At 42.3% G+C, this 25,278-nt stretch overlaps 1 long non-coding RNA gene, 2 gene segments (V, D, J or C) and 1 further gene; 3 read left to right on the forward strand and 1 right to left on the reverse strand.

The window, feature by feature from the left end:
• Tcra (T cell receptor alpha chain) overlaps positions 1 to 25,278 on the forward strand; it is a 1,796,232-nt gene that overhangs the window by 587,885 nt on the left and 1,183,069 nt on the right.
• Trav7d-6 (T cell receptor alpha variable 7D-6) lies at positions 4,608 to 5,140 on the forward strand. The segment is given in 2 exon segments: positions 4,608 to 4,653; positions 4,853 to 5,140. Coding segments are annotated over 2 exon segments (334 nt in total).
• Positions 16,564 to 23,615, reverse strand: Gm30214 (predicted gene, 30214). Its single transcript, NR_155501.1, has 3 exons — positions 23,543 to 23,615; positions 18,667 to 18,762; positions 16,564 to 17,779 (listed from the first exon to the last, which is right to left on the reverse strand). It is a non-coding gene; the product is annotated as a predicted gene, 30214 (long non-coding RNA).
• On the forward strand, positions 17,051 to 17,568 carry Trav13d-3 (T cell receptor alpha variable 13D-3). The segment is given in 2 exon segments: positions 17,051 to 17,102; positions 17,284 to 17,568. Coding segments are annotated over 2 exon segments (337 nt in total).

The raw sequence follows: 25,278 nt of genomic DNA on the forward strand, positions 1-25,278 counted from the left end.
GAAGAACTATTCAAAGAATTAACCAAACGAGGAGTTGGTTCTTTGAGAAAATCAACAAGATAGATAAACCCTTAGCTAGACTCACTAGAGGGCAAAGGGACAAAATCCTAATCAACAAAATCAGAAATGAAAAGGGAGACATAACAACAGATCCTGAAGAAATCCAAAACACCATCAGATCCTTCTACAAAAGCTTATACTCAACAAAACTGGAAAACCTGGACGAAATGGACAAATTTCTGGACAGATACCAGGTACCAAAGTTGAATCAGGATCAAGTTGACCTTCTAAACAGTCCCATATCCCCTAAAGAAATAGAAGCAGTTATTAATAGTCTCCCAACCAAAAAAAGCCCAGGACCAGATGGGTTTAGTGCAGAGTTCTATCAGACCTTCAAAGAAGATCTAATTCCAGTTCTGCACAAACTATTTCACAAGATAGAAGTAGAAGGTACTCTACCCAACTCATTTTATGAAGCCACTATTACTCTGATACCTAAACCACAGAAAGATCCAACAAAGATAGAGAACTTCAGACCAATTTCTCTTATGAATATCGATGCAAAAATCCTTAATAAAATTCTCGCTAACCGAATCCAAGAACACATTAAAGAAATCATCCATCCTGACCAAGTAGGTTTTATTCCAGGGATGCAGGGATGGTTTAATATACGAAAATCCATCAATGTAATCCATTATATAAACAAACTCAAAGACAAAAACCACATGATCATCTCGTTAGATGCAGAAAAAGCATTTGACAAGATCCAACACCCATTCATGATAAAAGTTTTGGAAAGATCAGGAATTCAAGGCCCATACCTAAACATAATAAAAGCAATCTACAGCAAACCAGTAGCCAACATCAAAGTAAATGGAGAGAAGCTGGAAGCAATCCCACTAAAATCAGGGACTAGACAAGGCTGCCCACTTTCTCCCTACCTTTTCAACATAGTACTTGAAGTATTAGCCAGAGCAATTCGACAACAAAAGGAGATCAAGGGGATACAAATTGGAAAAGAGGAAGTCAAAATATCACTTTTTGCAGATGATATGATAGTATATATAAGTGACCCTAAAAATTCCACCAGAGAACTCCTAAACCTGATAAACAGCTTTGGTGAAGTAGCTGGATATAAAATTAACTCAAACAAGTCAATGGCCTTTCTCTACACAAAGAATAAACAGGCTGAGAAAGAAATTAGGGAAACAACACCGTTCTCAATAGTCACAAATAATATAAAATATCTCGGCGTGACTCTAACTAAGGAAGTAAAAGATCTGTATGATAAAAACTTCAAGTCTCTGAAGAAAGAAATTAAAGAAGATCTCAGAAGATGGAAAGATCTCCCATGCTCATGGATTGGCAGGATCAACATTGTAAAAATGGCTATCTTGCCAAAAGCAATCTACAGATTCAATGCAATCCCCATCAAAATTCCAACTCAATTCTTCAACGAATTAGAAGGAGCAATTTGCAAATTCATCTGGAATAACAAAAAACCTAGGATAGCAAAAACTCTTCTCAAGGATAAAAGAACCTCTGGTGGAATCACCATGCCTGACCTAAAGCTTTACTACAGGGCAATTGTGATAAAAACTGCATGGTACTGGTATAGAGACAGACAAGTAGACCAATGGAATAGAATTGAAGACCCAGAAATGAACCCACACACCTATGGTCACTTGATCTTCGACAAGGGAGCTAAAACCATCCAGTGGAAGAAAGACAGCATTTTCAACAATTGGTGCTGGCACAACTGGTTGTTATCATGTAGAAGAATGCGAATCGATCCATACTTATCTCCTTGTACTAAGGTCAAATCTAAGTGGATCAAGGAACTTCACATAAAACCAGAGACACTGAAACTTATAGAGGAGAAAGTGGGGAAAAGCCTTGAAGATATGGGTACAGGGGAAAGATTCCTGAACAGAACAGCAATGGCTTGCTCTGTAAGATCGAGAATTGACAAATGGGACCTAATGAAACTCCAAAGTTTCTGCAAGGCAAAAGACACCGTCAATAGGACAAAAAGACCACCAACAGATTGGGAAAGGATCTTTACCTATCCTAAATCAGATAGGGGACTAATATCCAACATATATAAAGAACTCAAGAAGGTGGACTTCAGAAAATCAAATAACCCCATTAAAAAATGGGGCTCAGAACTGAACAAAGAATTCTCACCTGAGGAATACCGAATGGCAGAGAAGCACCTGAAAAAATGCTCAACATCCTTAATCATCAGGGAAATGCAAATCAAAACAAACCTGAGATTCCACCTCACACCAGTCAGAATGGCTAAGATCAAAAATTCAGGTGACAGCAGATGCTGGCGTGGATGTGGAGAAAGAGGAACACTCCTCCATTGTTGGTGGGATTGCAGGCTTGTACAACCACTCTGGAGATCAGTCTGGCGGTTCCTCAGAAAACTGGATATAGTACTACCGGAGGATCCAGCAATACCTCTCCTGGGCATATATCCAGAAGATGCCCCAACTGGTAAGAAGGACACATGCTCCACTATGTTCATAGCAGCCTTATTTATAATAGCCAGAAGCTGGAAGGAACCCAGATGCCCCTCAACAGAGGAATGGATACAGAAGATGTGGTACATCTACACAATGGAGTACTACTCAGCTATTAAAAAGAATGAATTTATGAAATTCCTGGCCAAATGGATGGACCTGGAGGGCATCATCCTGAGTGAGGTAACACATTCACAAAGGAACTCACACAATATGTACTCACTGATAAGTGGATATTAGCCCAAAACCTAAGATACCCAAGATATAAGATACAATTTCCTAAACACATGAAACTCAAGAAAAATGAAGACTGAAGTGTGAACACTATGCCCCTCCTTAGAAGTGGGAGCAAAACACCCTTGGAAGGAGTTACAGAGACAAAGTTTGGAGTTGAGATAAAAGGATGGACCATGTAGACACTACCATATCCGGGGATCCATCCCATAATCAGCTTCCAAATGCTGACACCATTGCATACACTAGCAAGATTATGCTGAAAGGACCCTGATATAGCTGTCTCTTGTCAGAGTATGCCTGGGCCTAGCAAACATAGAAGTGGATGCTCACAGTCGGCTATTGGATGGATCACATGGCCCCCAATGAAGGAGCTAGAGAAAGTACCAAAGAAGCTAAAGGGATCTGCAACCCTATAGGTGGAACAACATTATGAACTAACCAGTACCCCGGAGCTCTTGACTCTAGCTGCATATGCATCAAAAGATGGCCTAGTCGGCCATCACTGGAAAGAGAGGCCCATTGGACACGCAAACTTTATATGCCCCAGTACAGGGGAACGCCAGGGCCATAAAAGGGGAGTGGGTGGGTAGGGGAGAGGGGGTGGGTGGCTATGGGGGACTTTTGGTATAGCATTGCAAATGTAAATGAGCGAAATACCTAATAAAAAATGGAAAAAAAAAAAAAAAAAAAAAAAGAAACCCTGACTAAGACAATAAAGAATCTAACTCTCCTCCCACCAGCTATTATGCTAGTTTCTCTCAGCTAAGGATGGAATTTTTGCTCCCTCCCATCTTCCATACAGTAATTATGTCAGTATTGAGCTTGCACAGGTCATATGCATGCTGTCATAACTGCTGTCACAACATATATATATATGAACTCATCCACCACCCCTGGGTCTTTCAATTCTTTTTCAATTCTTCCATTTCCTTCTCTGTAAAGAACCTTGAGTCTTTATGGAAGTGGTAGGATATAGATGCCCTATTTAGGACTGAGCACTCTCTGCCACTGACTGGTTGTGGGTCTCTACGTTAATTGCCACCTACTATGAAAAGAAGCTTCCCTAATGAGTGTGACATCCTGACTTGTGGATATAACAGCATGGCATTACGAGTCTTTTTAAAGGCTAAGTCCAACTAATAATATACTAGGTTCTAAGTCCCATGACCTATCAAGTTACATGTCATTAAAAAACTGATAATGGGATAATGTAGGGGTGTATGAGCTGACACAGAGCATAGATAAAAACATAAAGTATGATTTAATTGTAAGAGCTTTAGAAATATTACAAAAATGTGATTAGAGAAATACTTTTTAGCTGAAAAAATAAATTGCCCTTTGGTGAAAATGTATGCATAAGTACACACGTACATAAACTTGAGCAAACATCTTAAATTTCTCACCTGACTAACCCGTCACCTGGTTTAATAGTTCACATAAGAAGAATCTGTGCTTGAAGTATTTCTTTGACACTAAGGTGAATCCACAGGATGGCAGTATCTTCTCAAAGACCCAGAGGCACTTTCTCATATGGTCCTAACACTGTGTGTGTGTGTGTGTGTGTGCGTGTGCGTGTGCGTGTGCGTGTGCGTGTGTGTGTGTGTGTGTGTGTGTGTGTGTGTGTGTGTGTGTGTGTGTGTGTGTGTGTGTGTGTGTGTGTGGTTTAGAGGGAGGTGGAAGGCTTTTGATGTAGCAGTGAAACTAGGACCTTCTTTCTAATTGGATGAACAGTTGGGTTTTTTTTCTTTCTTTCTTTTTATGCCTCTTCAAGCAGAAGAACTGAAACTGCTAAATGCCACTCCTTTTGCTGGCTTGAAGTGTGAATCTTCAGTGAAAAGAGTAATGCATTCCTTACATGTTTCACTAGTGTTCCTCTGGCTTCAACTAGGTGGTGAGTTTGGTCATTTCTACGGGAATATAAAAATACAATATATAAGGGTATTGCCTATTTTAGGCTGGAGGGTAAAAATGCTAATATTCTCACTCTGCAACAAAATCAGGTGGGAGGCCTGTGGAAAAGCAGTTCTAGAGTGTTAACATCCAAGTGCATCCAGTCTTGACCGTCTGACCTTTGTCTTTCTGCACAGGGGTGAGCAGCCAGGAGAAGGTACAGCAGAGCCCAGAATCCCTCATTGTCCCAGAGGGAGCCATGTCCTCCCTCAACTGCACTTTCAGCAACAGTGCTTCTCAGTCCATCTGGTGGTACCAACAGCATCCTGGGAAAGGCCCCGAAGCACTAATATCCATATTCTCTAATGGCAACAAGAAAGAAGGCAGATTGACAGTTTACCTCAATAGAGCCAGCCTGCATGTTTCCCTGCACATCAGAGACTCCCAGCCCAGTGACTCTGCCGTCTACCTCTGTGCAGTGAGCACACAGTGCTCCCCAGGCACCTGCAGCCTGCACCCAAACATAGTGGGCTTCCGCAGGTCTGAGCTGGAGTTCAGAACATAAGGGGGAGAAATCCTGCTTATTCTCTTTGTCCTCCACATGTAATGGGAGTTGAGAGCCACTCAAGAGAGGGTTCGACTTATGGGGATATTACTTTATTATCCTGAGAATGCATAGTACACATATTGGTATGGCTGAAATATTTTTATTTTATTTTAATTGAAAAAATGCATACGCTATATCCTGATCATGGTTTGCTCTCCTCCAATTCCTTCCATATTCTCCCCCACCTCCCCATACAACGACTACTATACCTCCTTTCTCTATATATCTTTAGAAAACAATCAGGCATATAAAAAAATTGAAAGAAAGAAAAGGCACAAGCTACACACATATGAGCCATTTGGGACCAGGACATGACATTCCTATCCTAGCTCCCTGGCTGCAGCCCCTCCCAGCAAACCCAGCAGTGGTGAGAGCACATTCTGACTTCTCCTTTCTGTACTCCATTCCCTGGGCCACAGCTCTGCCTGTGTCCCTGGGGGCCTGCTGCCACCTGGGACAAAGCAGGTGAAACCCCCAGGATCCAGTCCCCTCCCTGCTGGTCCCTACCCATTGTAAACCCAGCAGCCTTGAATAAATATTTCAAGATGCCTAGACAACTAACTTACAATAGAACATTTTTCTTGCTTTTATTTTATGATTTTCAGCAAACAAAAGACAAGTGGGGTAAAATATCCTGCAAATCCATGCATCATAGATGTTTCTGTTGGTAAAGTTTTCAGAACAGCATGAATAGGACATACAGAATATTGTACTCTTAGGAATCTGCATTAACAATGTCACTACTGTCTTCCTATGGAAAGGGGATATAAACTGGGCAGTGGTGGCACATGTCTTTCATCCCAGCACTCAGGAGGCAGAGGAAGATGGATCTCTTGGGTTCTAGGACAGCCTAGTCTACAGACTGAGTTCCAGGACAGCCAGGGATACACAGAGAAACCCTGTCTTGAAAAGAAAAAGAAAAAGAAAAAGAAAAAGAAAAAGAAAAAGAAAAAGAAAAAGAAAAAGAGAAAAGAGATGTAACATCCATGTCCATTGGTTGCATAAAAAAAGAAATCAAATAGACACAAATACCAATAAATACCCAATCCATACTTTCCAGAGATGGCTCCTTGTAGTTTCTTTAAACAATAACATTATACAGTGAATTTTTATTAACAAATTCCTGAAGTAATTTACAGAATGAAAAGAACCTATTTACACAGAAAATAGAAATCCAAAAAAAAAAAAACCTTAGCCAATTACACCATTATCTGTTTGTCCTGTTATAGCGTGAGCAAACTCGTTAGTCCCATTTTCCTTTCCACTTACATTGCAAATTGAATTTTGTAAAATTTTTCTGGTTTTGTTTGATTTGGTAATTGTGTAAAATCTGTGACATAAACAATTTAGAGCTAATTTTGCCTGCTCTGTTGATTTTAGGGACCTAGAAAAGTGGCCCCTCACAGGAGGATCTTTATTTTTCTTAATTTTGAGAGGCACTGATACAAGTCTTTCTTGGGTGCTTGGCAGAAAACTGGTCACACTATGTTCTGAAACATATTTCCACAAGCCACACCTCACAACTGATGGCTTTGGCCACCAGTCATACTCGCTGATATTTATAATTATATATTTACTCATTTTCAGACATTCTGGAATATTTTTTGAGCTAAGGGCCTATATATTTTGATACAGATGATATTAAGTTCCTGGTATCAAGACTATCAAGTACTGACTGGGTAGAGGGAAGCATAGGGCACTGCTCTGATGTTTGAAGAAGAGGAATAGATGTTATATAAGTGTGGTGGGAGAAAAGGGGTGCAAGGACTTCCTCTAAAGAGGTGACTGGCACTCTCCTCAGGAGGTCGGGAGGCAGAAACTATTAGCTCTTAATGAATGGACTAATCTAGGCAAGATGAGAGAGACGGGAAGGCACTAAAGGATGGGACACAGTCTCTGACTCCAAGGGACATTACTTAAGAGGAGAACCTTGATAGCATTCTTATAATCACAAAGATGACAAAATTATTATAAATAGAGGTAGGATAGACATTACATTCAGGGATTGGGGGACCTAAAGTGTTCTATTTCCCTACACTTCAAAGAGATGACAAAGGAAAATACCTGCTGTTGGGGTGCATTCTTCTTGCAGCCCCACTCAGACCAAGACACCTGTTTCCTTCTCTGCTGTCTACAACTTAAGACAAAATTACTACATTCAAATAGAAGAGCAAGCTGCTATTCAGTGATGAACTACCAGTGAGAAGTGTTCCTTTGTGTCTTTGATTTATACAAGTTCACTCATTGCTTCTAAACAGCTCTCCCTAGCTTCTACCCCTGGCCTTCAACAGCCAGTGGTATGATTTTGCAGGAAAGTATTTGCTTAATACAAGAGCCAGATTTTCTTTTTTAAAAATCCCATAAAGAACCAAGTAATTAGTGGAAGAACTCTCCCAGCATTGGTGTAAGCAAACATAGACATAGTACTACTGGAAGATCCAGCAATTCCTCTCGTGGGCATACACCCAGAAGATGTTTCAACTAGTAATAAAGACACATGCTCCACTATGTTCACAGCAGCCTTATTTATAATAGCCAGAAGCTGGAATGAACCCAGATGTCCCTCAACCGAAAATGTGGTGCATTTACATAATGGAGTAATACTCAGCAATGAAAAACAATGAATTCATGAAATTCTTAAGCAAATGGATAAATCTGGAGGATATCATCGAGAGTGAGGTAACGCAATCACAAAGGAACACACATGATATACACTCACTGATAAGTGGATATTAGCCCAGAAACTTAGAATATCCAAGATACAATTTGCAAAACACATGAAACGCAAGAAGAAGGAAGACCAACATGTGGATACTTTGCTCCTCCTTAGAATAGGGAACAAAATACCCATGGAAGGAGTTACAGAGACAAAGTTTGGAGCTGAGACACAAGGAAAGACCATCCAGAGACTGCTCCACCTGGGGATCCATCTCATATACAATCATAAAACCCAGACATTATTGCATATGCCAGGAAGATTTTGCTGGCAGGCCCCTGACATAGCTCTCTCTTGTGAGGCTATGCCAATGCCTGGCAAACACAGAAGTGGATGCTCATAGTCATCTATTGAATGAAACACAGGGCCCCTAATGAAGGAGCTAGAGAAAGTACCCAAGGAGCTAAAGGGATCTGCAACCTTATAGGAGGAACAACAATATGAACTAACCAGTACCCACCAGAGCTGTGTCTCTAGCTGGATATGTAGCAGAGGATGGCCTAGTTGACCATCAATGAGAAGAGAGGCCCTTGGTCTTGTGAAAATCATATGCCAGTACAGGGGAATGCTAGGGCTAGGAAGCAGGAGTGGGTGGGTTGGGGAGCAGGGCGGGGGGAGGGCTTTGGGGATAACATTTGAAATGTAAATGAAGAAAATATCTAATAAAAATGCCTTAAAAAGAAGGTGTTTGACCCATGAAAGAAAGAAAGAAAGAGAGAGAGAGAGAGAGAGAGAGAGAGAGAGAGAGAGAGAGAGAAAGAAAGAAAGAAAGAAAGAAAGAAAGAAAGAAAGAAAGAAAGAAAGAAAGAAAGAAAGAAAGAAAGAAAGAAAGAAAGAAAGAAAGAAAGAACAAAGGTACACCGAGGGCACTTGGCTTGTTGAAATACAAACACTATGCTTACTCAAGTGTCCAAGATGTTCTGTTCCCTGCTTTCAGGATGACAGCCCTCTTATATCACAAGAGCAAAAAGCTGTTAATTTTTCTAGGAGGAACCCTGGTGTCTTTGTGGCCCAGACAGAAGACCGCTTGCCCTCCCTGATGGGCAGCTCCAGACTGGAGCTGTGTGCTCCGGTCCAGCATCTTACTTTCTTTTCCCCACAGCTGCAGTACAAGCTTCTGAAGCTGCCCCTCAGGAATCCACTAGTTGAGGAGTCAGGCAGCAGAGGTTTCCTCCCTATTCTCCCTACGAATCACAGCTCCCTCAATGTGAGGAGCAATTTGTACAGGGGACAGACTTGGCTACATATTCTGTGCTCTAGAAGCATGCACTGCCAGAGCTCTGAGGACAGTTCCCAGGGGTACAGGTGACCTCCCAGGGTCCCCAGGTGTGCAGATACCTGGACATGAGCAGCTCTGGAAGAGGCTGTTTCCTCTCCATTTCTGCAGGATGGAAGAATGCTCCAAGAGCTCAATTCTCATGCCTCCTGCAATACGTACTGGAGGTCTTGCTTTGCTCTCCCAAGAGGCATTCAGGGTGGCCGTGCAATGAGATCTTCTTGCTTGGCATATTTCTGTTTTTAGCTCAATTGTTTCCTATCAAAAAAAAAATACCCCTGAGAAGTGTCAGTAAACAAGCAATGTGGTGATTCATTATTATGAAAACATTTCTTACATTCCAGGGGACTTTTCTCTGGACCTCACAGTGGAGCTAATAAGACATCCAGGTCACTTCAGAGTGCTATCCTGCTGCATTCTCAGCCTGTTTGTTTTATCTGCCTTAGAAAAAAACAGTGTAACCTTCCTTACCTTGGATTTCCCATGAGATAAAATTTTACAACACAAGTCAATGCATACAAATAATCTTAAATTATGTACTCTTCCACACCACTGGTCCAAAGAATGATATATGTATTTTTTATGTGCTTTATGATAATCTTTTGCTGAAACAGCAAAGAGGTGGAAGCCAACCTTATGTAACAAATATCCACTGCAGATGCCCAAAGCAGCAGCATGTGCATAATATTTGATAACTGAATGATTGCTTTCCTAATGATTTAGGGTCATTTAGAGTAAATAACTTGATCCCTTGTGGAACTCTGTTAAAGAGTTCTGAAAAGCATCTCTCCTTCCTTTCCCATAAGATGTTTTCAAAACAACTTCTCTTTACAACAAATCAAGCCCCTTATGGAAAACCACAATCAATTAAACCTCGGTAACGACTGAACTCGGCGCTCAGCTCCATTACACACTGACAACACAAGGTCTGAACCTAAGGCTCAGGGGACACCAGTGGGAGATGGGGTGGAAAGGTTTAAGCACCACAAGGCCAGAAAGGCTGTTTTGAGGGTGTGCGTCCTAGAAATGTTAGGGATTCTTCATCGATGATACCATAGCAATATGGTTGCCTGAACAAATCCTGAAGAAATACAATAACAATAGATATGTTAACATGGAACGGGGTGACCTCACAGGCCGCACCCCTACACAGGGAACTATAGGCAACTAACAACTGTTGATGAATAATTAGTCTTTCTGAGGGCTCAATCTCTTATTGGTTATCCAATATCAAGAAGGGAAATCTGAATTCATATACATGCAAGGGCCACTAGACAGACTGAGCAAGTGGTATTTATGTATTTAGGCATATATACAAATATCAACTAGAGCAAGGGAGGCTGCAAAATTTAAAAGGGAGCAAGAATGAGGGGATTCCCGGGAGGAGGTGCAGGAAGAAAAGTTGAGAAAAATGATACAATTATGTTTTATTTTAAAAAATTAATCCCCACAATCTCTAAAAACTGAAATACTAATCACAAAATCTCGTTAATGTATCTGTCTTAATAGGGTATAGTATGAACAGACACTATGACCAAGACAACTCTTATAAGGAAACCATTTCATTGGGGCTGACTTACAATTTAGAGGTTCAGTGCATTATCATCCAGGTGAGAACATAGCAGCATCCAGGCAGGCATAGTGCAGGAGGAGATGAGAGCTCTGCATCTTCACCTGAAGGCCACTAGGAGAAGACTGGCTTCCAGGCAGCTAGAATGAAGTTTTAAAAGCCCAGGCCAAAAGTGGCACACCTACTCCAACAAGGCCATACCTACTCCCACAAGGCCACAAATTCTAATAGTGCCACTCCCTGAGCCAAGCATATTCCAACTATCTCAGTATCCAAAATCTCTTAACTGAGTTTGTATAAAATTCAAAGTAAGTTACATTTCTTTCTTATTTCAAGAGAGAAGAACCCAGGCATAAAACTAAGGACACTGAAGCAAAATTAAAGCCCAGTAGTATCAACAAAATTTTGTGGCTCAGTGCCCAGTATCTAAGACTCAGTCATAATCTTTGGGCTCCCAAGGGCTTAGATAGCCTCAGAGGTCCACAGTTCAGGTAGCTTATCTCTTAGCCTCAGGCCTGCTTCACTACCTACCTGCCTCAGTTCTTAGCAATCATCCCACAGGTCTGGAATCTCCAGTATGCTGGGGTCTCCACTGGAACTCAGGGTACACCTTCAGCAATGGCCTCTCCTTTCCTCTTCAAAGACTCAAACCATGCGCATGGTTCTAAGCCTGTGTCTCTCCATGATGTCTTCAATCTAGCAGCTTCCATGCCACCAAAATCAACATCATATGGGAGACTCTTACACATTACTAAGTTTGGCTGCAAGCTTGAGGTGTGGCTTTGGCCATTTCTGGAACAGAGCTTCTATGTGCTGATACTGAGGAAATCCTCCCTAGGAAATTTTTACCCCAGTGATGCTTGTCTCTTTTTAATCATAGATCTGGCTAACCAGCATCAATTGTCAGTAAAGCAGTTTTCATCTCACTGGCTCAGGGTCTTTTGCTAAGTACAGCTAATTCTTCAGCCCTAGTTATCCAGAAACCATAAATTTGCTCACTGGTGAAATCATGGCACAAGTGTTATGAGAATAATCACATGGTTTCTGATTGTACTTAAAGCCATACTCAACACAGAATCTCTGCCTAGTACCATTAACTGGGACAAAACCCCATGCCTTGGTAAGTCATAAGCCCTAAGAGAAAGCCTAGTACTATTATTCTTCTAAATAGAATTAACAATAAACTGTGCCTTAACTTCTCATCTTATACCCACTGATGAGTGCATCTCTCAATTGTTATCGGAGAAATTTCTTCTTTCAGTAGTTGGCTATTAATTCAGAAACAAGCTCTCCTTTGGTGTGCATAACATAAGAGACTGTGAAGTGTTCACATGTAAATGAATAGTTGCATTGTGATATTCACCCAAAAGTACAGATATCATAGCATTAGAGGGGAAAGAAAGACTGTAAGAGTCGGGAAGACTGGCTGTTTGTAGGGACAGTATTTGCTGGATATGACAGTGCAATAATAGCACACATGAACTCTCAGTGGCTGGAATTTCATGCTCAAGACTGGCATAAGAGTAAGCTGGACAAAATACCAGTGTGAACGGGGACAGGCTCATGATGTCTTCTCCTAGTTGAGAAGTTATTGGCAATTGAGGGCTACTGGGAAACTCAAGTCACTTTCCTTCAGGCTGGGGACCCTGAGGGGCTACTACAGCCCACTAAGTGGTCTCACAGCCATTCACATACTTGACAGCACTAAATGAACTAAGTGGACAGAGAGAGAGTGCATGAAATTAGGAGGAAAAGTAGTGGTGAATAGGGCAGAGATATAAAGTGTGAGTATGGGGTGGATTAGATCCAATCACATTTATATGAATGTGGGAACTTCAAATAAAAGATTTAATAAAAATGATGTCATCCAAGAAATAAATGAATATACCAATTTTATAAAAAAAAGATTTTTCTTTTTGGAAAACAATAATAATAAACAATCTAGAATACTTCCTTATGCTTGGAGAAAGCTTAATCAGACCCCTTTACACAGACAGGTCCAAGGACTGAGAAGAGCCCAGAGGGATATTCAAACGGACTAAAGTTACATGTTGTTCTCCAGAGGTAAAATATTTTGAAGGATTTCCCTTTTCACCTTTCTCTCAGTTATAATGTTTATTTGTCAGGTGTCCATAAACACGTTTCAGATATAGCTAACGTGAATGAATAGACTGATTCCTATGACCCACAGTCTCTTCACTGTGTGCTTAGCAGTCGTCATCAAGATTTCAAAGCCTTAAGCTATGGTTTTACATTCTGACTGATTTCCTGTTTGGTTACTTAACTCAAAGTCGTGACTTATTTCCAAGCAGTTTCCAGTTGGCGTATGTATCTCTACTCTTTTCTACTCCTGCCTCCAATATCTTTTTCTGTTCTCATTCTTCGATGCTACCTCACTCTGATCTGTGTGAAGAGGATTCTGTCCTGTGTGTTCTTCATTTTGCGCAAAATTGCTCCAGTGAATGGTACCTGCTAAGGCTTAGGATGACTTCTTTTTTCTCCATTAATATATTTATTTATTCACTTTACACCGCAACCCTACAACCCATCCTGGCACATCAAGGCACTGCAGGGCTAGGCACAACCTCTCCCACTGAGCAAGGAAAGGTACTTACTCCACTATGTTCATAGCAGCTTTATTTGTAAAAGCCAGAAACTGGAAACAACCCAGATGTCTCTCAACCAAAGAATGGATAAAGAAAACATGGTTCATTTACACAATGGAATGCTACTCAGCTATTAAAAATAAGCACATCATGAAATTTGCAGGCAAATGGGTGGCATTAGAAAATATCATCCTGAATGAGGTAAATATCATCCAGACCCAAAAGGCCATGCATGGTATGTACTCGCTGAGAAGTGGACATTAGCCATAAGGTACAGGATACCCATGCTACAGTCCACAGACCCACAGAAGCTAAATAAGGAGGGCACAAGGGAAGATGCCTGAAGCTCTCTCAAAAGTGGAAATAAAATAGTTACCTGAGCTAGACGGGAGGAGGGAACTGGATGGGAGAGGGACTGGTGAGGGGAACAGAGTGACTTCTTGGAACTGGAAGGTGGTGCTTTCACTGTCTGCCTCCTGGTGTGCAAGCACTGCATAGTGTCCTGCTGTTGGAAAGATCTAGAATGTGGCAGATTTCACCCTGGAATCAGGTTACGTTTCATAAGAAAGGCAGCAGGATTTTGCCCAAGTAACCAAGCCTCTAGTCATTCCGACACATGATGAGTTGGACTTTGAGTTTATCAAAACCAAGTTATCTGCAGCAGGCTGTCTAACACAGGGTGTTTTCCTGAGACGCGTTGGTAATTGATTTTGGCTCAGTAATTCCTAACTAGCTCTTCTTGTGATGACACATTTGTCACTTTTCCTGTGGAAAGAAAAAGAAAATGCAGTCTTTATCCCTAGCAGTACTAATCAGATTGTTTACTCTCGGGGCCCCTAGATTATCTCATTTAGATGTCAGCAGTAAAATAGCGTGTGATTTCCTGAATACTGAGATTTTTCTGACATTTTCCTTTGCAATGTGTAAAGGTGGGTGTTGTAATTGTCTCAGACTAAAACAGCTTGTGTCCATTTTCAGTTGATAACTCTATACTCTCCTTTTTGAAAAGGTCACAGATTTCATGCTGTAGAAAGCACAGATCTCGCTCTGTTTGTGATCATGAAGCTTTGAACTTCAGTCCTAGGACAGTAGTGAGAAAGAAGCACACAGAAATTGTAAAATTTTGTTTCTCAGTCCTGCCCCTAGGGAGCGCTGCTCTCTCACTGGGAAAGGGCTTATATGCAGCCATCAGGCTGGGGCAACAAACACCAAAACCTAATTTCTCTACAATTTAAAACATTGTTTTGACTGAACGAATATTAGATAGTGAAAAAAAATCTCAGACATCAGAGACAGGCATATTGCCAAGACTGACACGTTCCTAATAGTTTGATCAATGTTGCTATGGAGAAGGTATGGAAATCCCTCTGTCTGCCTCTCCCTTTTTTTTTTTTTTTTTTGGGTCTCTGCTTCCTGTTTGCCTTGGTGACCTTGCTGTGCATCCTGAAGTTTGGACAGCTCTGTGAGTGTCACTCTGCTTCAGTCCATCTTCACAGAAAGAACACGGTGTGCCTTCACTCTGAACAGAGACCCTCCTGTGGCTGAGCTCCCCACACAGCACTGAGGCTACAGGAGGATGCAGAGGCCAGGGACGCCCCAGCCTGATGGCTGCATCTGTGCATGTGCAGCAGCTGCTCTGGAGCTGAGGGGCAGCTGCTCATCCCTTGTCGCTCAGGGTTCTTCCCTCCATGTGTGACACCCTCGCCGGCATCTGCAGTGCCTCCTGAAGCTCACACAGGGAGTCAGCTTGTCTCAGGCATGGGGGGCTTTCAGACTCAGTGCAGGAAGGGTGGATGCTTCTCTGCCCGGAGGCACAAGTGCAGAACTGGACACAACCTGAGACTTGCAGAAGAGACCAGGGTCCCAGCCTCGGGATTGTCATGGTCCCTGAAGGTAACAGTCAGAGAAAGAGGAATCTTGGGAAGTGCTCCATTCCAGTGGGACAGATGGCCACCATTCACTTGTTTCTCATTTGCAAAGGAAGGATCTGATTCCTGAAGGGTGAGATTCTTACCCAACTCAAGATTCTACCCCAGTTGTCCCACAGGACCCTCCTCAGTGATGGGCTGAGATGGAGTAAGGCTGGCCGTGAGTTAACTTTGAACACATTCTTGTTTTGCCTTACATGACTAGTCTCACTTCCCTGTCAATCATACTTATAGTAAAAGCTTTAAAACACACATCTCTGTTGTTTTGGAAGCACAGTACACTATCTCCTGTAGTCACCAAGTGCCAATAGCACACGGCTGCTGTCTCCTGTCACTCTGAAAGGCAGCGCTTCTGCATTCCTTTTTCTCCTTTCCACTTTCTTCTTACAGGGGCATTTAACAAGCAAACGTATCACAAACCCTTATTATAATTAAAGTATCTATTAAAATAAACTTTGTGTATGTCTGAACACATTCATAATAGCCACAGTGTGCCCAAAATGTTTCAATGTTGAAAAGAAAGTGCAAAGCACTCCCTTTGCTGTAATTTAAGAAAAAGCCTGGATTCGAATCCTCTGCTTCGTCTTCCTGTGATTTCTATCACTCCATGTCTGTATCTGTCAGTCCTGTGAATCTATACCTGTGTCTCCTAAATACTTGGTCTCATTTGTCCCTGTGTCTGTGCCTGTATAGCTATATCTCCCACAAAGGGCTTCTGTTCTATATTGAACAGCACAGGAAGCGTCTCTTGGCGAAAGAATAAGGAATACTTTACATACATTTTAAAAGAATTTTACAAAGGAATATGCCATTGACTCCAACCTATGCCAAATCGTACCAAGTCATCCAACACTATTAAACAGTATGTGTGTGTTGTCTTTAATAGTTATGGCAGATATTATTTTATAAGACTGATTTCATTGTATGTTTGCTATTTGGGGCATTTATTACCATAGCATACATACATATATGCCTTACTCTGGGTCAGGGACATTGAGGTATGCATAGTTTAAGATCACAGCTATGCCTTAACATAGGTAGTAAACTTGATTAGAGAGGAACCCAGGGCAAATAAGGTTGGTTGTCACACTGTTCTTTTAAAGGCAGGTTAAATAAACAGGCTGAGTATACTCTAGGATTATACTCAGCCTTCAGCAAAAGTTTCAGTCTCTTAGACTGTAAGAAATATTTTTATATCAATGTATTTGGCACAACACATATTGCGTTTATTCCAAGAATAGGAAATCATTAGAAACAGATGTGCTTTAGTTTGCATGATTGAAATGCCTCTCGCTTTATTTAATTCATAGGTTGGTAAAGATTCTTCAGTCAGAACATGCATCTGCTTCCTAAAATAAATATTTGTTTCTTTTTTTAGTGTTCTTTAGTCTCTTGTAATAGAGCTGAGACAATTTTCCTCAGAGATCACTCACACTGCCTGTAATCCCAGAGTCATCTCAAACTGTCCCTCTCTCCTCCACTGCACTCCACCCAGACTCTCAGCCAGGTCTGGCATGGGAGGAGCTTCAGGCTCTGAAGGCTGGGAGGGAACTCAGCAGGGTGTGGCCAGGCAGGGTTCCTTGCTGGAGCTGACTGGTTGCAGAAGAAGGAGGGGACACTTCAACAGCCACCCTGACACCACAGCCCAGGGGCTGGTTACTTGCTTCTGTCTCCAGCAGCCACACAAGCACCATGAAGAGGCTGCTGTGCTCTCTGCTGGGGCTCCTGTGCACCCAGGTTTGCTGTGAGTCTGTGTATCAGCATTCAGGGCACCTGAGAGGATCTGGCTCAGCACATGTAGGGGTGGGGAGAGCAGCTCAGGAGTCCTGCAGAGCTCCCACCTTCTCAGAGGACATGGGTGTGCTCAGGGCTCTGTGGACACTGCAGTGACAGCCATCTGTGTCTCTTTCTCTGTTTCTAATCAGGGGTGAAAGGACAGCAAGTGCAGCAGAGCCCCCCCGCGTCCTTGGTTCTGCAGGAGGGGGAGAACGCAGAGCTGCAGTGCACCTATTCCACAACTTTGAACAGTATGCAGTGGTTTTACCAACGTCCTGGGGGAAGACTCGTCAGCCTGTTGTACAGTCCTTCTTGGGCAGAGCAGAGAGGTGGAAGACTGACATCCTCCGCAGCCAGTAATGAAAGTCGCAGCTCTTTGCACATTTCCTCCTCCCAGATCACAGACTCAGGCACTTATCTCTGTGCTATGGAACCACAGTGCTCCCCACACACCTGCAGCCCAAACACAAACCTACAGCTGGGTGGGCGTGGCCCTTTGCAGTCAGGAGATATCAGGAAGCCCCAAAGAACATCTATCTAGTTCAATGTCTCTTTCTAGAGTTGGCAGTTTTTCCCTCAGTCAGCTTTGGGCCTCACAGGTCAGGACTTTGGTGTTAATCTTCGCTTCTCAACCTATGTTTCCTCCTGAAACACAAATATCCAACTTGGAACACACACACAGAGAGAGAGAGAGAGAGAGAGAGAGAGAGAGAGAGAGAGAGAGAGAGAGAGAGAGAGAGAAAGAGAGAAAGAGAGAAAGAGAGAAAGAGAGAAAGAGAGAAAGAGAGACAGAGACAGAGAGAGACAGATAGAGAGACAGAGAGAGACAGATAGAGAGACAGAGACATAGAGCTAAGGCTCAGCTAACAGTATAGAAGAGGGGCAGAAAGAGCCAGAAGATTAGGAAGATTGCTGGGAGCTGTGCCTTCTCCCAGCATCAGTTAGCATCAGAAAGATAAACACATAAAATCTCACCCATATGACTGCTCAAACATGAGCTGAACAAGGATGATATCAGCAGACATTCTAACCTGAACTGGGAAAAGCTCACAAGGGCAATGTGAACATTTCAAGCCATGTGTCCTGAACTCCTAAAAGCTACAGAGCAAAAGGAATGAACGACAAAGGCTGTCATCCACATGAAAGTGCTGTGGACATTGATATCTCAAGCACAATCAGTCCTGACAACAGTGGGCCAGGGCAGGCACAAATGTCTGGCTTATTGATGCAGCAGGAAGACATCCTCAGCTGTTTCTAAGCTGATAAATAGATGGGAGGGGCACTTAAGGTTCTTTTTCCCTCCACCAGGTCCTGTTCCTATCCTTGAAATTTCTCTGGACTGGCCCCTATGTACAGTGCTCTTCTTAGATACAAACATGTTTATAAGCATTGTATTTCCCTAGTACACCCACCCCTAACATACCGAGGTGAGAATGTCATGTTTGGTACTGTAACCCTTACCAGAGCCTGTTGTGGGACTAGAGAGACAGCCCATTTCCCAACACCTACATGGCAGCTAATACCATCCGTACCTCCAGTTTCAGAGAATCCATCACCCTCCTCTGGGCTCCATGGACACTGAATACATGTGGGGCAGAGACATACATGAAGGGAAAACACCCACACACCTAAAAATAAAAATAAGTGAATGTATAAAAAAACAAAGCACAGGGTTGAGGTGGGGGCACATCTTACCATAGGCGCTCTAGTACAACCCACCATTGTTATTTTACTACATTTTGCTGTCAGATTGCAATCTAAATATGTGTGTTTGTATCCACGGTCCTGTTTTTGCAGTGGGCAACAGTCAGAGAAGACATAACACTGGTCAAAGTCCTGAGAATGAAATACTGAGTGCTCACCCCTAATGGACACCTTTACCCAGCCCACCAAGGCCCAAGGGACACTGGGGAAGAGGATGCAGAAAGAATGTCCGTGACAAAGTGTGGAGGGAGTGCTGTGAAATGCTGTCTTCTGGGCATGACGTGACTGTCACACTCATGAATTCACAGAAGCTGAGGTTACATGCAAAACACAAACCTATGCAAGACCAAGCCAACCAAAATCTGAACATTAAAGGGGGAAAAGGCCCAGGCCTCACCGAGGAGCTATTGGCTGTTGATGCCTGCTGAGGGAGGGAGAGTCTTCTTTGAGGGCGTGGCCACTGGTGGGTGTGCAGTGCTACAGTGGATGGCCCCACACCCATCCAAATGCGGACAGAAAGAACTGGACTTAGTGGGATTCAGAAGGAGAGAAGGAGTAAAAGAAACAATAAAGTAAAGAGAGAGAGAGAGAGAGAGAGAGAGAGAGAGAGAGAGAGAGAGAGAGAGAGAGATGTTTGGTTTGGAGGCAGAAATGGGAGAGTTATGAAATGCTCAGTGAGTAACAAAATATTGTTAAAAGAAATGAAAATACAAGCTTTTAAAATATAGAGAAAAATACTGGTAAATGTGTGGCTTAAAAGGGAAATCACAAGGGATAAACAAATGCAAAAAAGAAAAGGAAAAGACGAGGTGTTGGAGCAGCCTCTTTTGTGAGGTACCGGAAAGCTAGAGTCTCTATTATATCCATGGGCAGATGGTTATTGAACTTGGGGACTCATATTCTTTCCTACGCTCTCTGCTGTTACTGAGCCCATACTGAACAAGTGTCTGATGCCAAACAGATCTGTCCTCCTACTGAATGTGTCTCTTCCTTGGGTACCAGGCTCCTCTGCTGCATTCATTTACCCTTTGCATTCTGCTGAAATAATTATTCCTGGTGGTGGGTTTCACTACCTGCCTCAATGGTTTGTGCTCCTGAAAGAACAATACATACACAGCCTTTATATTTTAATATGATTTAGACAACAAATAGCTGGGCCACTGCCTAGCTTCCATGCGGTTAATCCCGAGTTATTACTTACTAATCCAATGTTCTATCTTGGCTGCCCTGGACCCAGTTGGGCTGCCCTCTGGGATGCACTCTCCTGCCTCCTTCAGGCAGGAGACAGCTGTGCCTCTCTGTCCAACACTCTTCTCAGGCATCACTCATGGTGGATCTCCTTTCTCTTCCTTCCCTCCAAGTCCCAAGCCCAGGAATTCTAAAATCCTGCCTCTCTGTCCTCTCCAGCTATTGGTTCTTGGCATCTGGATTTATTTGCTAATCAGAGCCAACTAGGGGCAGGTTCCCTGAAGCTACCTGCAGTTTTTTTTTTGGAGGGGAACAAAGTTAGCGTTAGAATACAAGCAGCTACAGCATTCTGTGGACCAGGCAGATTTTCTCACCCTCCTAAGTCTGTCCACATTGGCTGTCATGAGGCACCTAGTGTTTGCTTTAGGGATTTTTCTCAAGTGCATTAGAAGCATGGGAAACACCACAGCCCTGAGATCCTACTGGCACAGGTATTGGTCCTTTGAGCTGTCAAGACCCCCTGAGAATTAGTTATCCTGCTTGAGTGAGACAAATATAGATCTCCTGCTCTTTCCTGAAACGTCAGGGTTTTCTAGCAGCCAGGAATGGCAGATCGATTAGTGGTTCCAAAGTCTGAACGACCTCAAGCTGAGGTACCAGATTATTTCCAGCTGATGGGGTCTTTTTTTGGCCACTGAGAGTGAGGCTATCAAGCCCTATTCATTTTCTGATTTTTCTAACACCTGGACTTTTTGGCTCCTTGGTGTCCAATCTCTCTGCTCTCCAAAATTTCTTTACTGGTTCTTTCTTTACCCTGCACTGTGGCCAAATTATGGCTTCTTGGCCAGTCCTTAATTTGTGGTCCCAAGTACGTCATTATTGAATCATAGACTCTAGGTAGCTCTGGATCTCTATTCACCTCTCTAATATACACTTCTAATCTTGTCACCCACATTTGGTACACTCTCCAGTCACATTGATACAAACTGTGCCCAAAATTACAATAGGCATCATTTGCACTAGGAAATCTACTCATGGTTTGAAGCAAGCTCGGACATCTCTATCAGAGCCTTCTCTGACTGGATCAGAAAGCTTCCTCAAACCCTTTCCTTTGTCACCTTGTCTGGAAATACATGTGAAATTAGTAATCTTCATTTTTCTCTTCTTGAGTACTGGGTCTAAGTTGAAGGTTGGAACTGTGTCTTTCATAAAAGGCACCCAAGCACTACCCATGGAATAGGCCATTTCACACTTGTTACACACACACACAGACACACACACACACACACACACACAGACATTCTTCATCATCCCTCAACTGTCTACAGTCTCATAACTTTAAATGATAATTTCAGAAATAAGCAACTCACTTATTTCAATTTCTCTCTCTTCTGGGCTGTCTGACCAATCTCCCTACCATCCTGCTGCATTCCACTTATGATATTGATGAGCCAGCCTGACTCCATTGTGAAATTAGAAGCCATCTACTACAAGGTCAAAATGAGTTCATCCATGTTTTCTGTAAAACTTAAGTTTGACTATAGCTTGACCCATTTTCTGGAATTTGACATGTTCCACACCGTGTGTTCTGACCTCTACTCTAATAAGATAAGATGTCCTGCCAAATAATTTTAAAATGGTCTGCTAAGTTTCTACATAACCAAAACCCCCAGGACACTCTCTAACCTTGTAGATGTGGGAGCTATGTAATCCCCACTATTTTCTAATTTTTTTTTTACTTTTAACATATATTTGTTTTAAAACTATATTTTTCAATGAAATCTAATATGCTCCCTCTAGATGTAACTATAGAATTATAGAATTGTACTTATTTTCTTAATAAAAACATTTCTTCGTTTTCATGATCTCTAGTTAACAGCAAATTTTACCATCTTAAGATTACTGGTTGTCAAGATACAATTTGCAGAACACAAGAAAATCAAGAAGAAGAAAGACCAACACGTGGATACTTCATTCCTCCTTAGAATAGGGAACAAGATACCCATGGAAGGAGTTACAGAGACAAATTTTGGAGCTAAGATGAAAGGATGGACCATCCAGAGACTGCCCCACTCGGTGATCCATCCCATAATCAGCCACCGAAAGTAGACACTATTGCATATGCCAGCAAGATTATGCTGAAAGCACCCTGATATAGCTGTCTCTTGTGAGGACTTTCGGAGTAGCATTTAAAATATAAATGAATAAAATATCTAATAAAAAATTTAAAAAAAAATTACTGGTTGTCAGGACCTGCAATGGTCTGCATCAAATGAGGTTCTAGAACTGAAAGGAGAAATAGACATGTCCACCCCTCCCTAACCCAGAAGCAATTCCTAACTGTTAACTCCTTACAAAGGAAACTTTAAGGTCCTCCAAACCACTTATTATTATTATTATTATTATTATTATTATTATTATTATTATTATTATTATATTTTCTTTATTTACATTTCAAATATTATCCCCTTTCCTAGTTTCCTCCCCACCCACCCTGCTCCCCAACCCACCCACTCCCACTTCCTGGGCCTGACATTCCTCTATACCGGGGCATAGAACCTTCACAGGACCAAGGGCCTCTCCTCCCACTGATGGCCAACTAGGCCATCCTCTGTTACACATGCAGCTAGAGCCATGAGTCCTACCATGTGTTTTCTTTGATTGGTGGTTTAGTCACAGGGAGCTCTGGGGATAATAAGGACACATGCTCCACTATGTTCATAGCAGCCTTATTTATAATAGCCAGAAGCTGGAAAGAACCCAGATGTCCCTCAAAAAAGGAATGGATACAGAAAATGTAGTAATTTACACAATGGAGTACTATGCAGATATTAAAAGCAATGCATTTATGAAATTCTTAGACAAATGGGTAGATCTGGAGGATATCATCCTGAGTGAGGTAACCCAATCACAAAAGAACACACATGAAATGCACTCACTGATAAGTAGATATTAGCCCAGAAGCTCAGAATACCCAAGGTACAATTTGGAAAAAACATGAAACTCAAGAAGAAGGAAGACCAAGCATGGATACTTCGGTCCTTCTTAGAAGGGAGAACAAAACACCCATGGAAGGAGTTACAGAGACAAAGTTTGGAGCTGAGACAGAAGGAAGGACCATCTAGAGTCTGCCCCACCTGGGGATCCATCCCATTAATAACCACCAAATCAGACCCTATTGTGGATGCCAATAAGATTTTGCAGATAGGAGCCTGGTATAGCTGTCTCCTGAGAGGCTCTGCCAGTGCCTGACAAATACAGAAGTGGATGCTCACAGTCATCTATTGGATGGAGCACAGGGTCCCCAGTGAAAGAGCTAGAGAAAGTACCCAAGGAGCTGAAGGGGTTTGCAGCCCATAGGAGGAACAATATGAATTAACCACTTTTTTCTATTTCAAAGCTATTTTATCAAATCCCTCTTTAGGATGACATCTCCTTGTGACAGAAAATAAAGCTTACTTAATTTGACCAAAAAATTTGTGTGAGTGGTCTTTACATGTAATTTGTGGAATTTACCTTATGAGTCATCTCAGCCAGGCATTTCTCTGCTGTTCATGCCCTCTGTTCATTTAACACCGACCAAGCAGGTATCAAAATGGCTGGTGAAGAAGGATTTATAGTGCTGCGATTTAGATATGCCAGAGACAAGCCACATGTGCTTGCTTCTGTTGAAGCAGTGGAGCTCCTCCTACACGTTATGTCTGTTCAGGGGAGAAGAGTGTGTGGGAGGTTCAGAACTATTTGTCATTTGAGTCATTCCATTGACATAATGGTATGTATCCTCCACAGTGGAGGATGTGGTGTGTGTAGGAGTAAATGAAAAAGAAAGGACCAACGTGTAAAGAGCAACTGCAAGACCCTAGGATGCTGGAATCTGACCTCTTTGTCATGTAGTGTTTTCTTCTTTGTCTGTCTGTTCATTTGTCTTTGGAGACAGGATTGCTTGCATCCCAGGCTGACCTCCCCCTTGTTAAATACCTGAGTGCCGCAGACCCTCTGGATCCCTTTGTCTGCATGGTACGGGTCTCTAGTCTCGGGTGGGCAAAGCATTGGATGAATTGACAGACAGATGCACACAGGAGAGGTTGTGTAGAATCTGAATGTAATTTTTCAAATCGAGCATCAAACTTTTTATACAGAAGAAAATAAGGAAGTTGGGTGACATACCCGAAAGGTACAAAGAGGTTACTGGAATCTTACATAAAACAGATGAATGCAAACACAGAAGGTCTAACGGGAACCACCTGGGATAGAATTCGTTGTTAACAACTGGGATCAACAAGGGCTCCACCTAAGATTCACTTACTCTTAGAAGCCAGGGTCAAGGGCTTCGTGCCCTTGCCATAGTTCCTATTTTAGTCTATTGTATAGTCCACCTTCCCCCTAGGCCATTGTAAATACGTGTGTATGTGTGTAACTCAGCTATCTATAGTTCTAAGTATCTACTCTGGTTTCTCCTTAGGTCTGAAACTTCCTTCTTCCTAGGTGATGGTAAATTCCTATGTAGGGCAGTGACTTAGCTTTTATTCAAAGTGATAGTGTAGTACCAGAGGCAATTCTGAATGTCACTGAATAGCAATATTCTTACTGAATTTCCAAGCCCATGGTCTTGCTCAAGGACTTTCTAGGACTGTTGGAACACTGGTGAAGGCTTTAGCTATGTCAGAATTCAATCTTAAAAGGCACTTATAATAGGATAATACTAAAAGAGAGCACGTGGATCCATACACTAGACTAACACGGGAATGGAAAATTAATGTATGGGTTAGAGAGAACGCTAGACTCCAGGAGTGAGTTTCCGTGAAACTCTTCTGCCTCCTGAGTAGCTTCCAGGCCTCAGCCTGTCAAGCTGACTCGACCAGAGTACGTGGCACCTGAGGATGCTCTGGAGTCCCTGATTCTCCTGTCTCTATCTCAGAGATGCTGGAGTCATAGGCAAGTGCACAATGACCAGTTTGTATGAGAGAAGAAAATGAACCCAGGGCCATATGCGTGTACCCAACTAACTGAGCTCTATCCACAGGCCACGCTTAGAGACTTGGAGGGATGTGGACCACTGTCTTCTGTAGGACAGTGATGGTGCTTTTTCTTTTATTGGACTTTTGATGACCTCACATAACCTGTAAAAGCCCCGGGTATGTGTTGTACACATCCCTTACATTATTTTTAACTCCTATTATTTATAACACAGAGGTTGTTGACTGGAGGAGCTACTATTTCTATTTTCACCCCTTTCTATGTCTTGCTAGTGT

The sequence above is a fragment of the Mus musculus genome, chromosome 14 (genome assembly GCF_000001635.26).
Source record: "Mus musculus strain C57BL/6J chromosome 14, GRCm38.p6 C57BL/6J".
NCBI classification, from domain to species: Eukaryota; Metazoa; Chordata; class Mammalia; order Rodentia; family Muridae; genus Mus; species Mus musculus.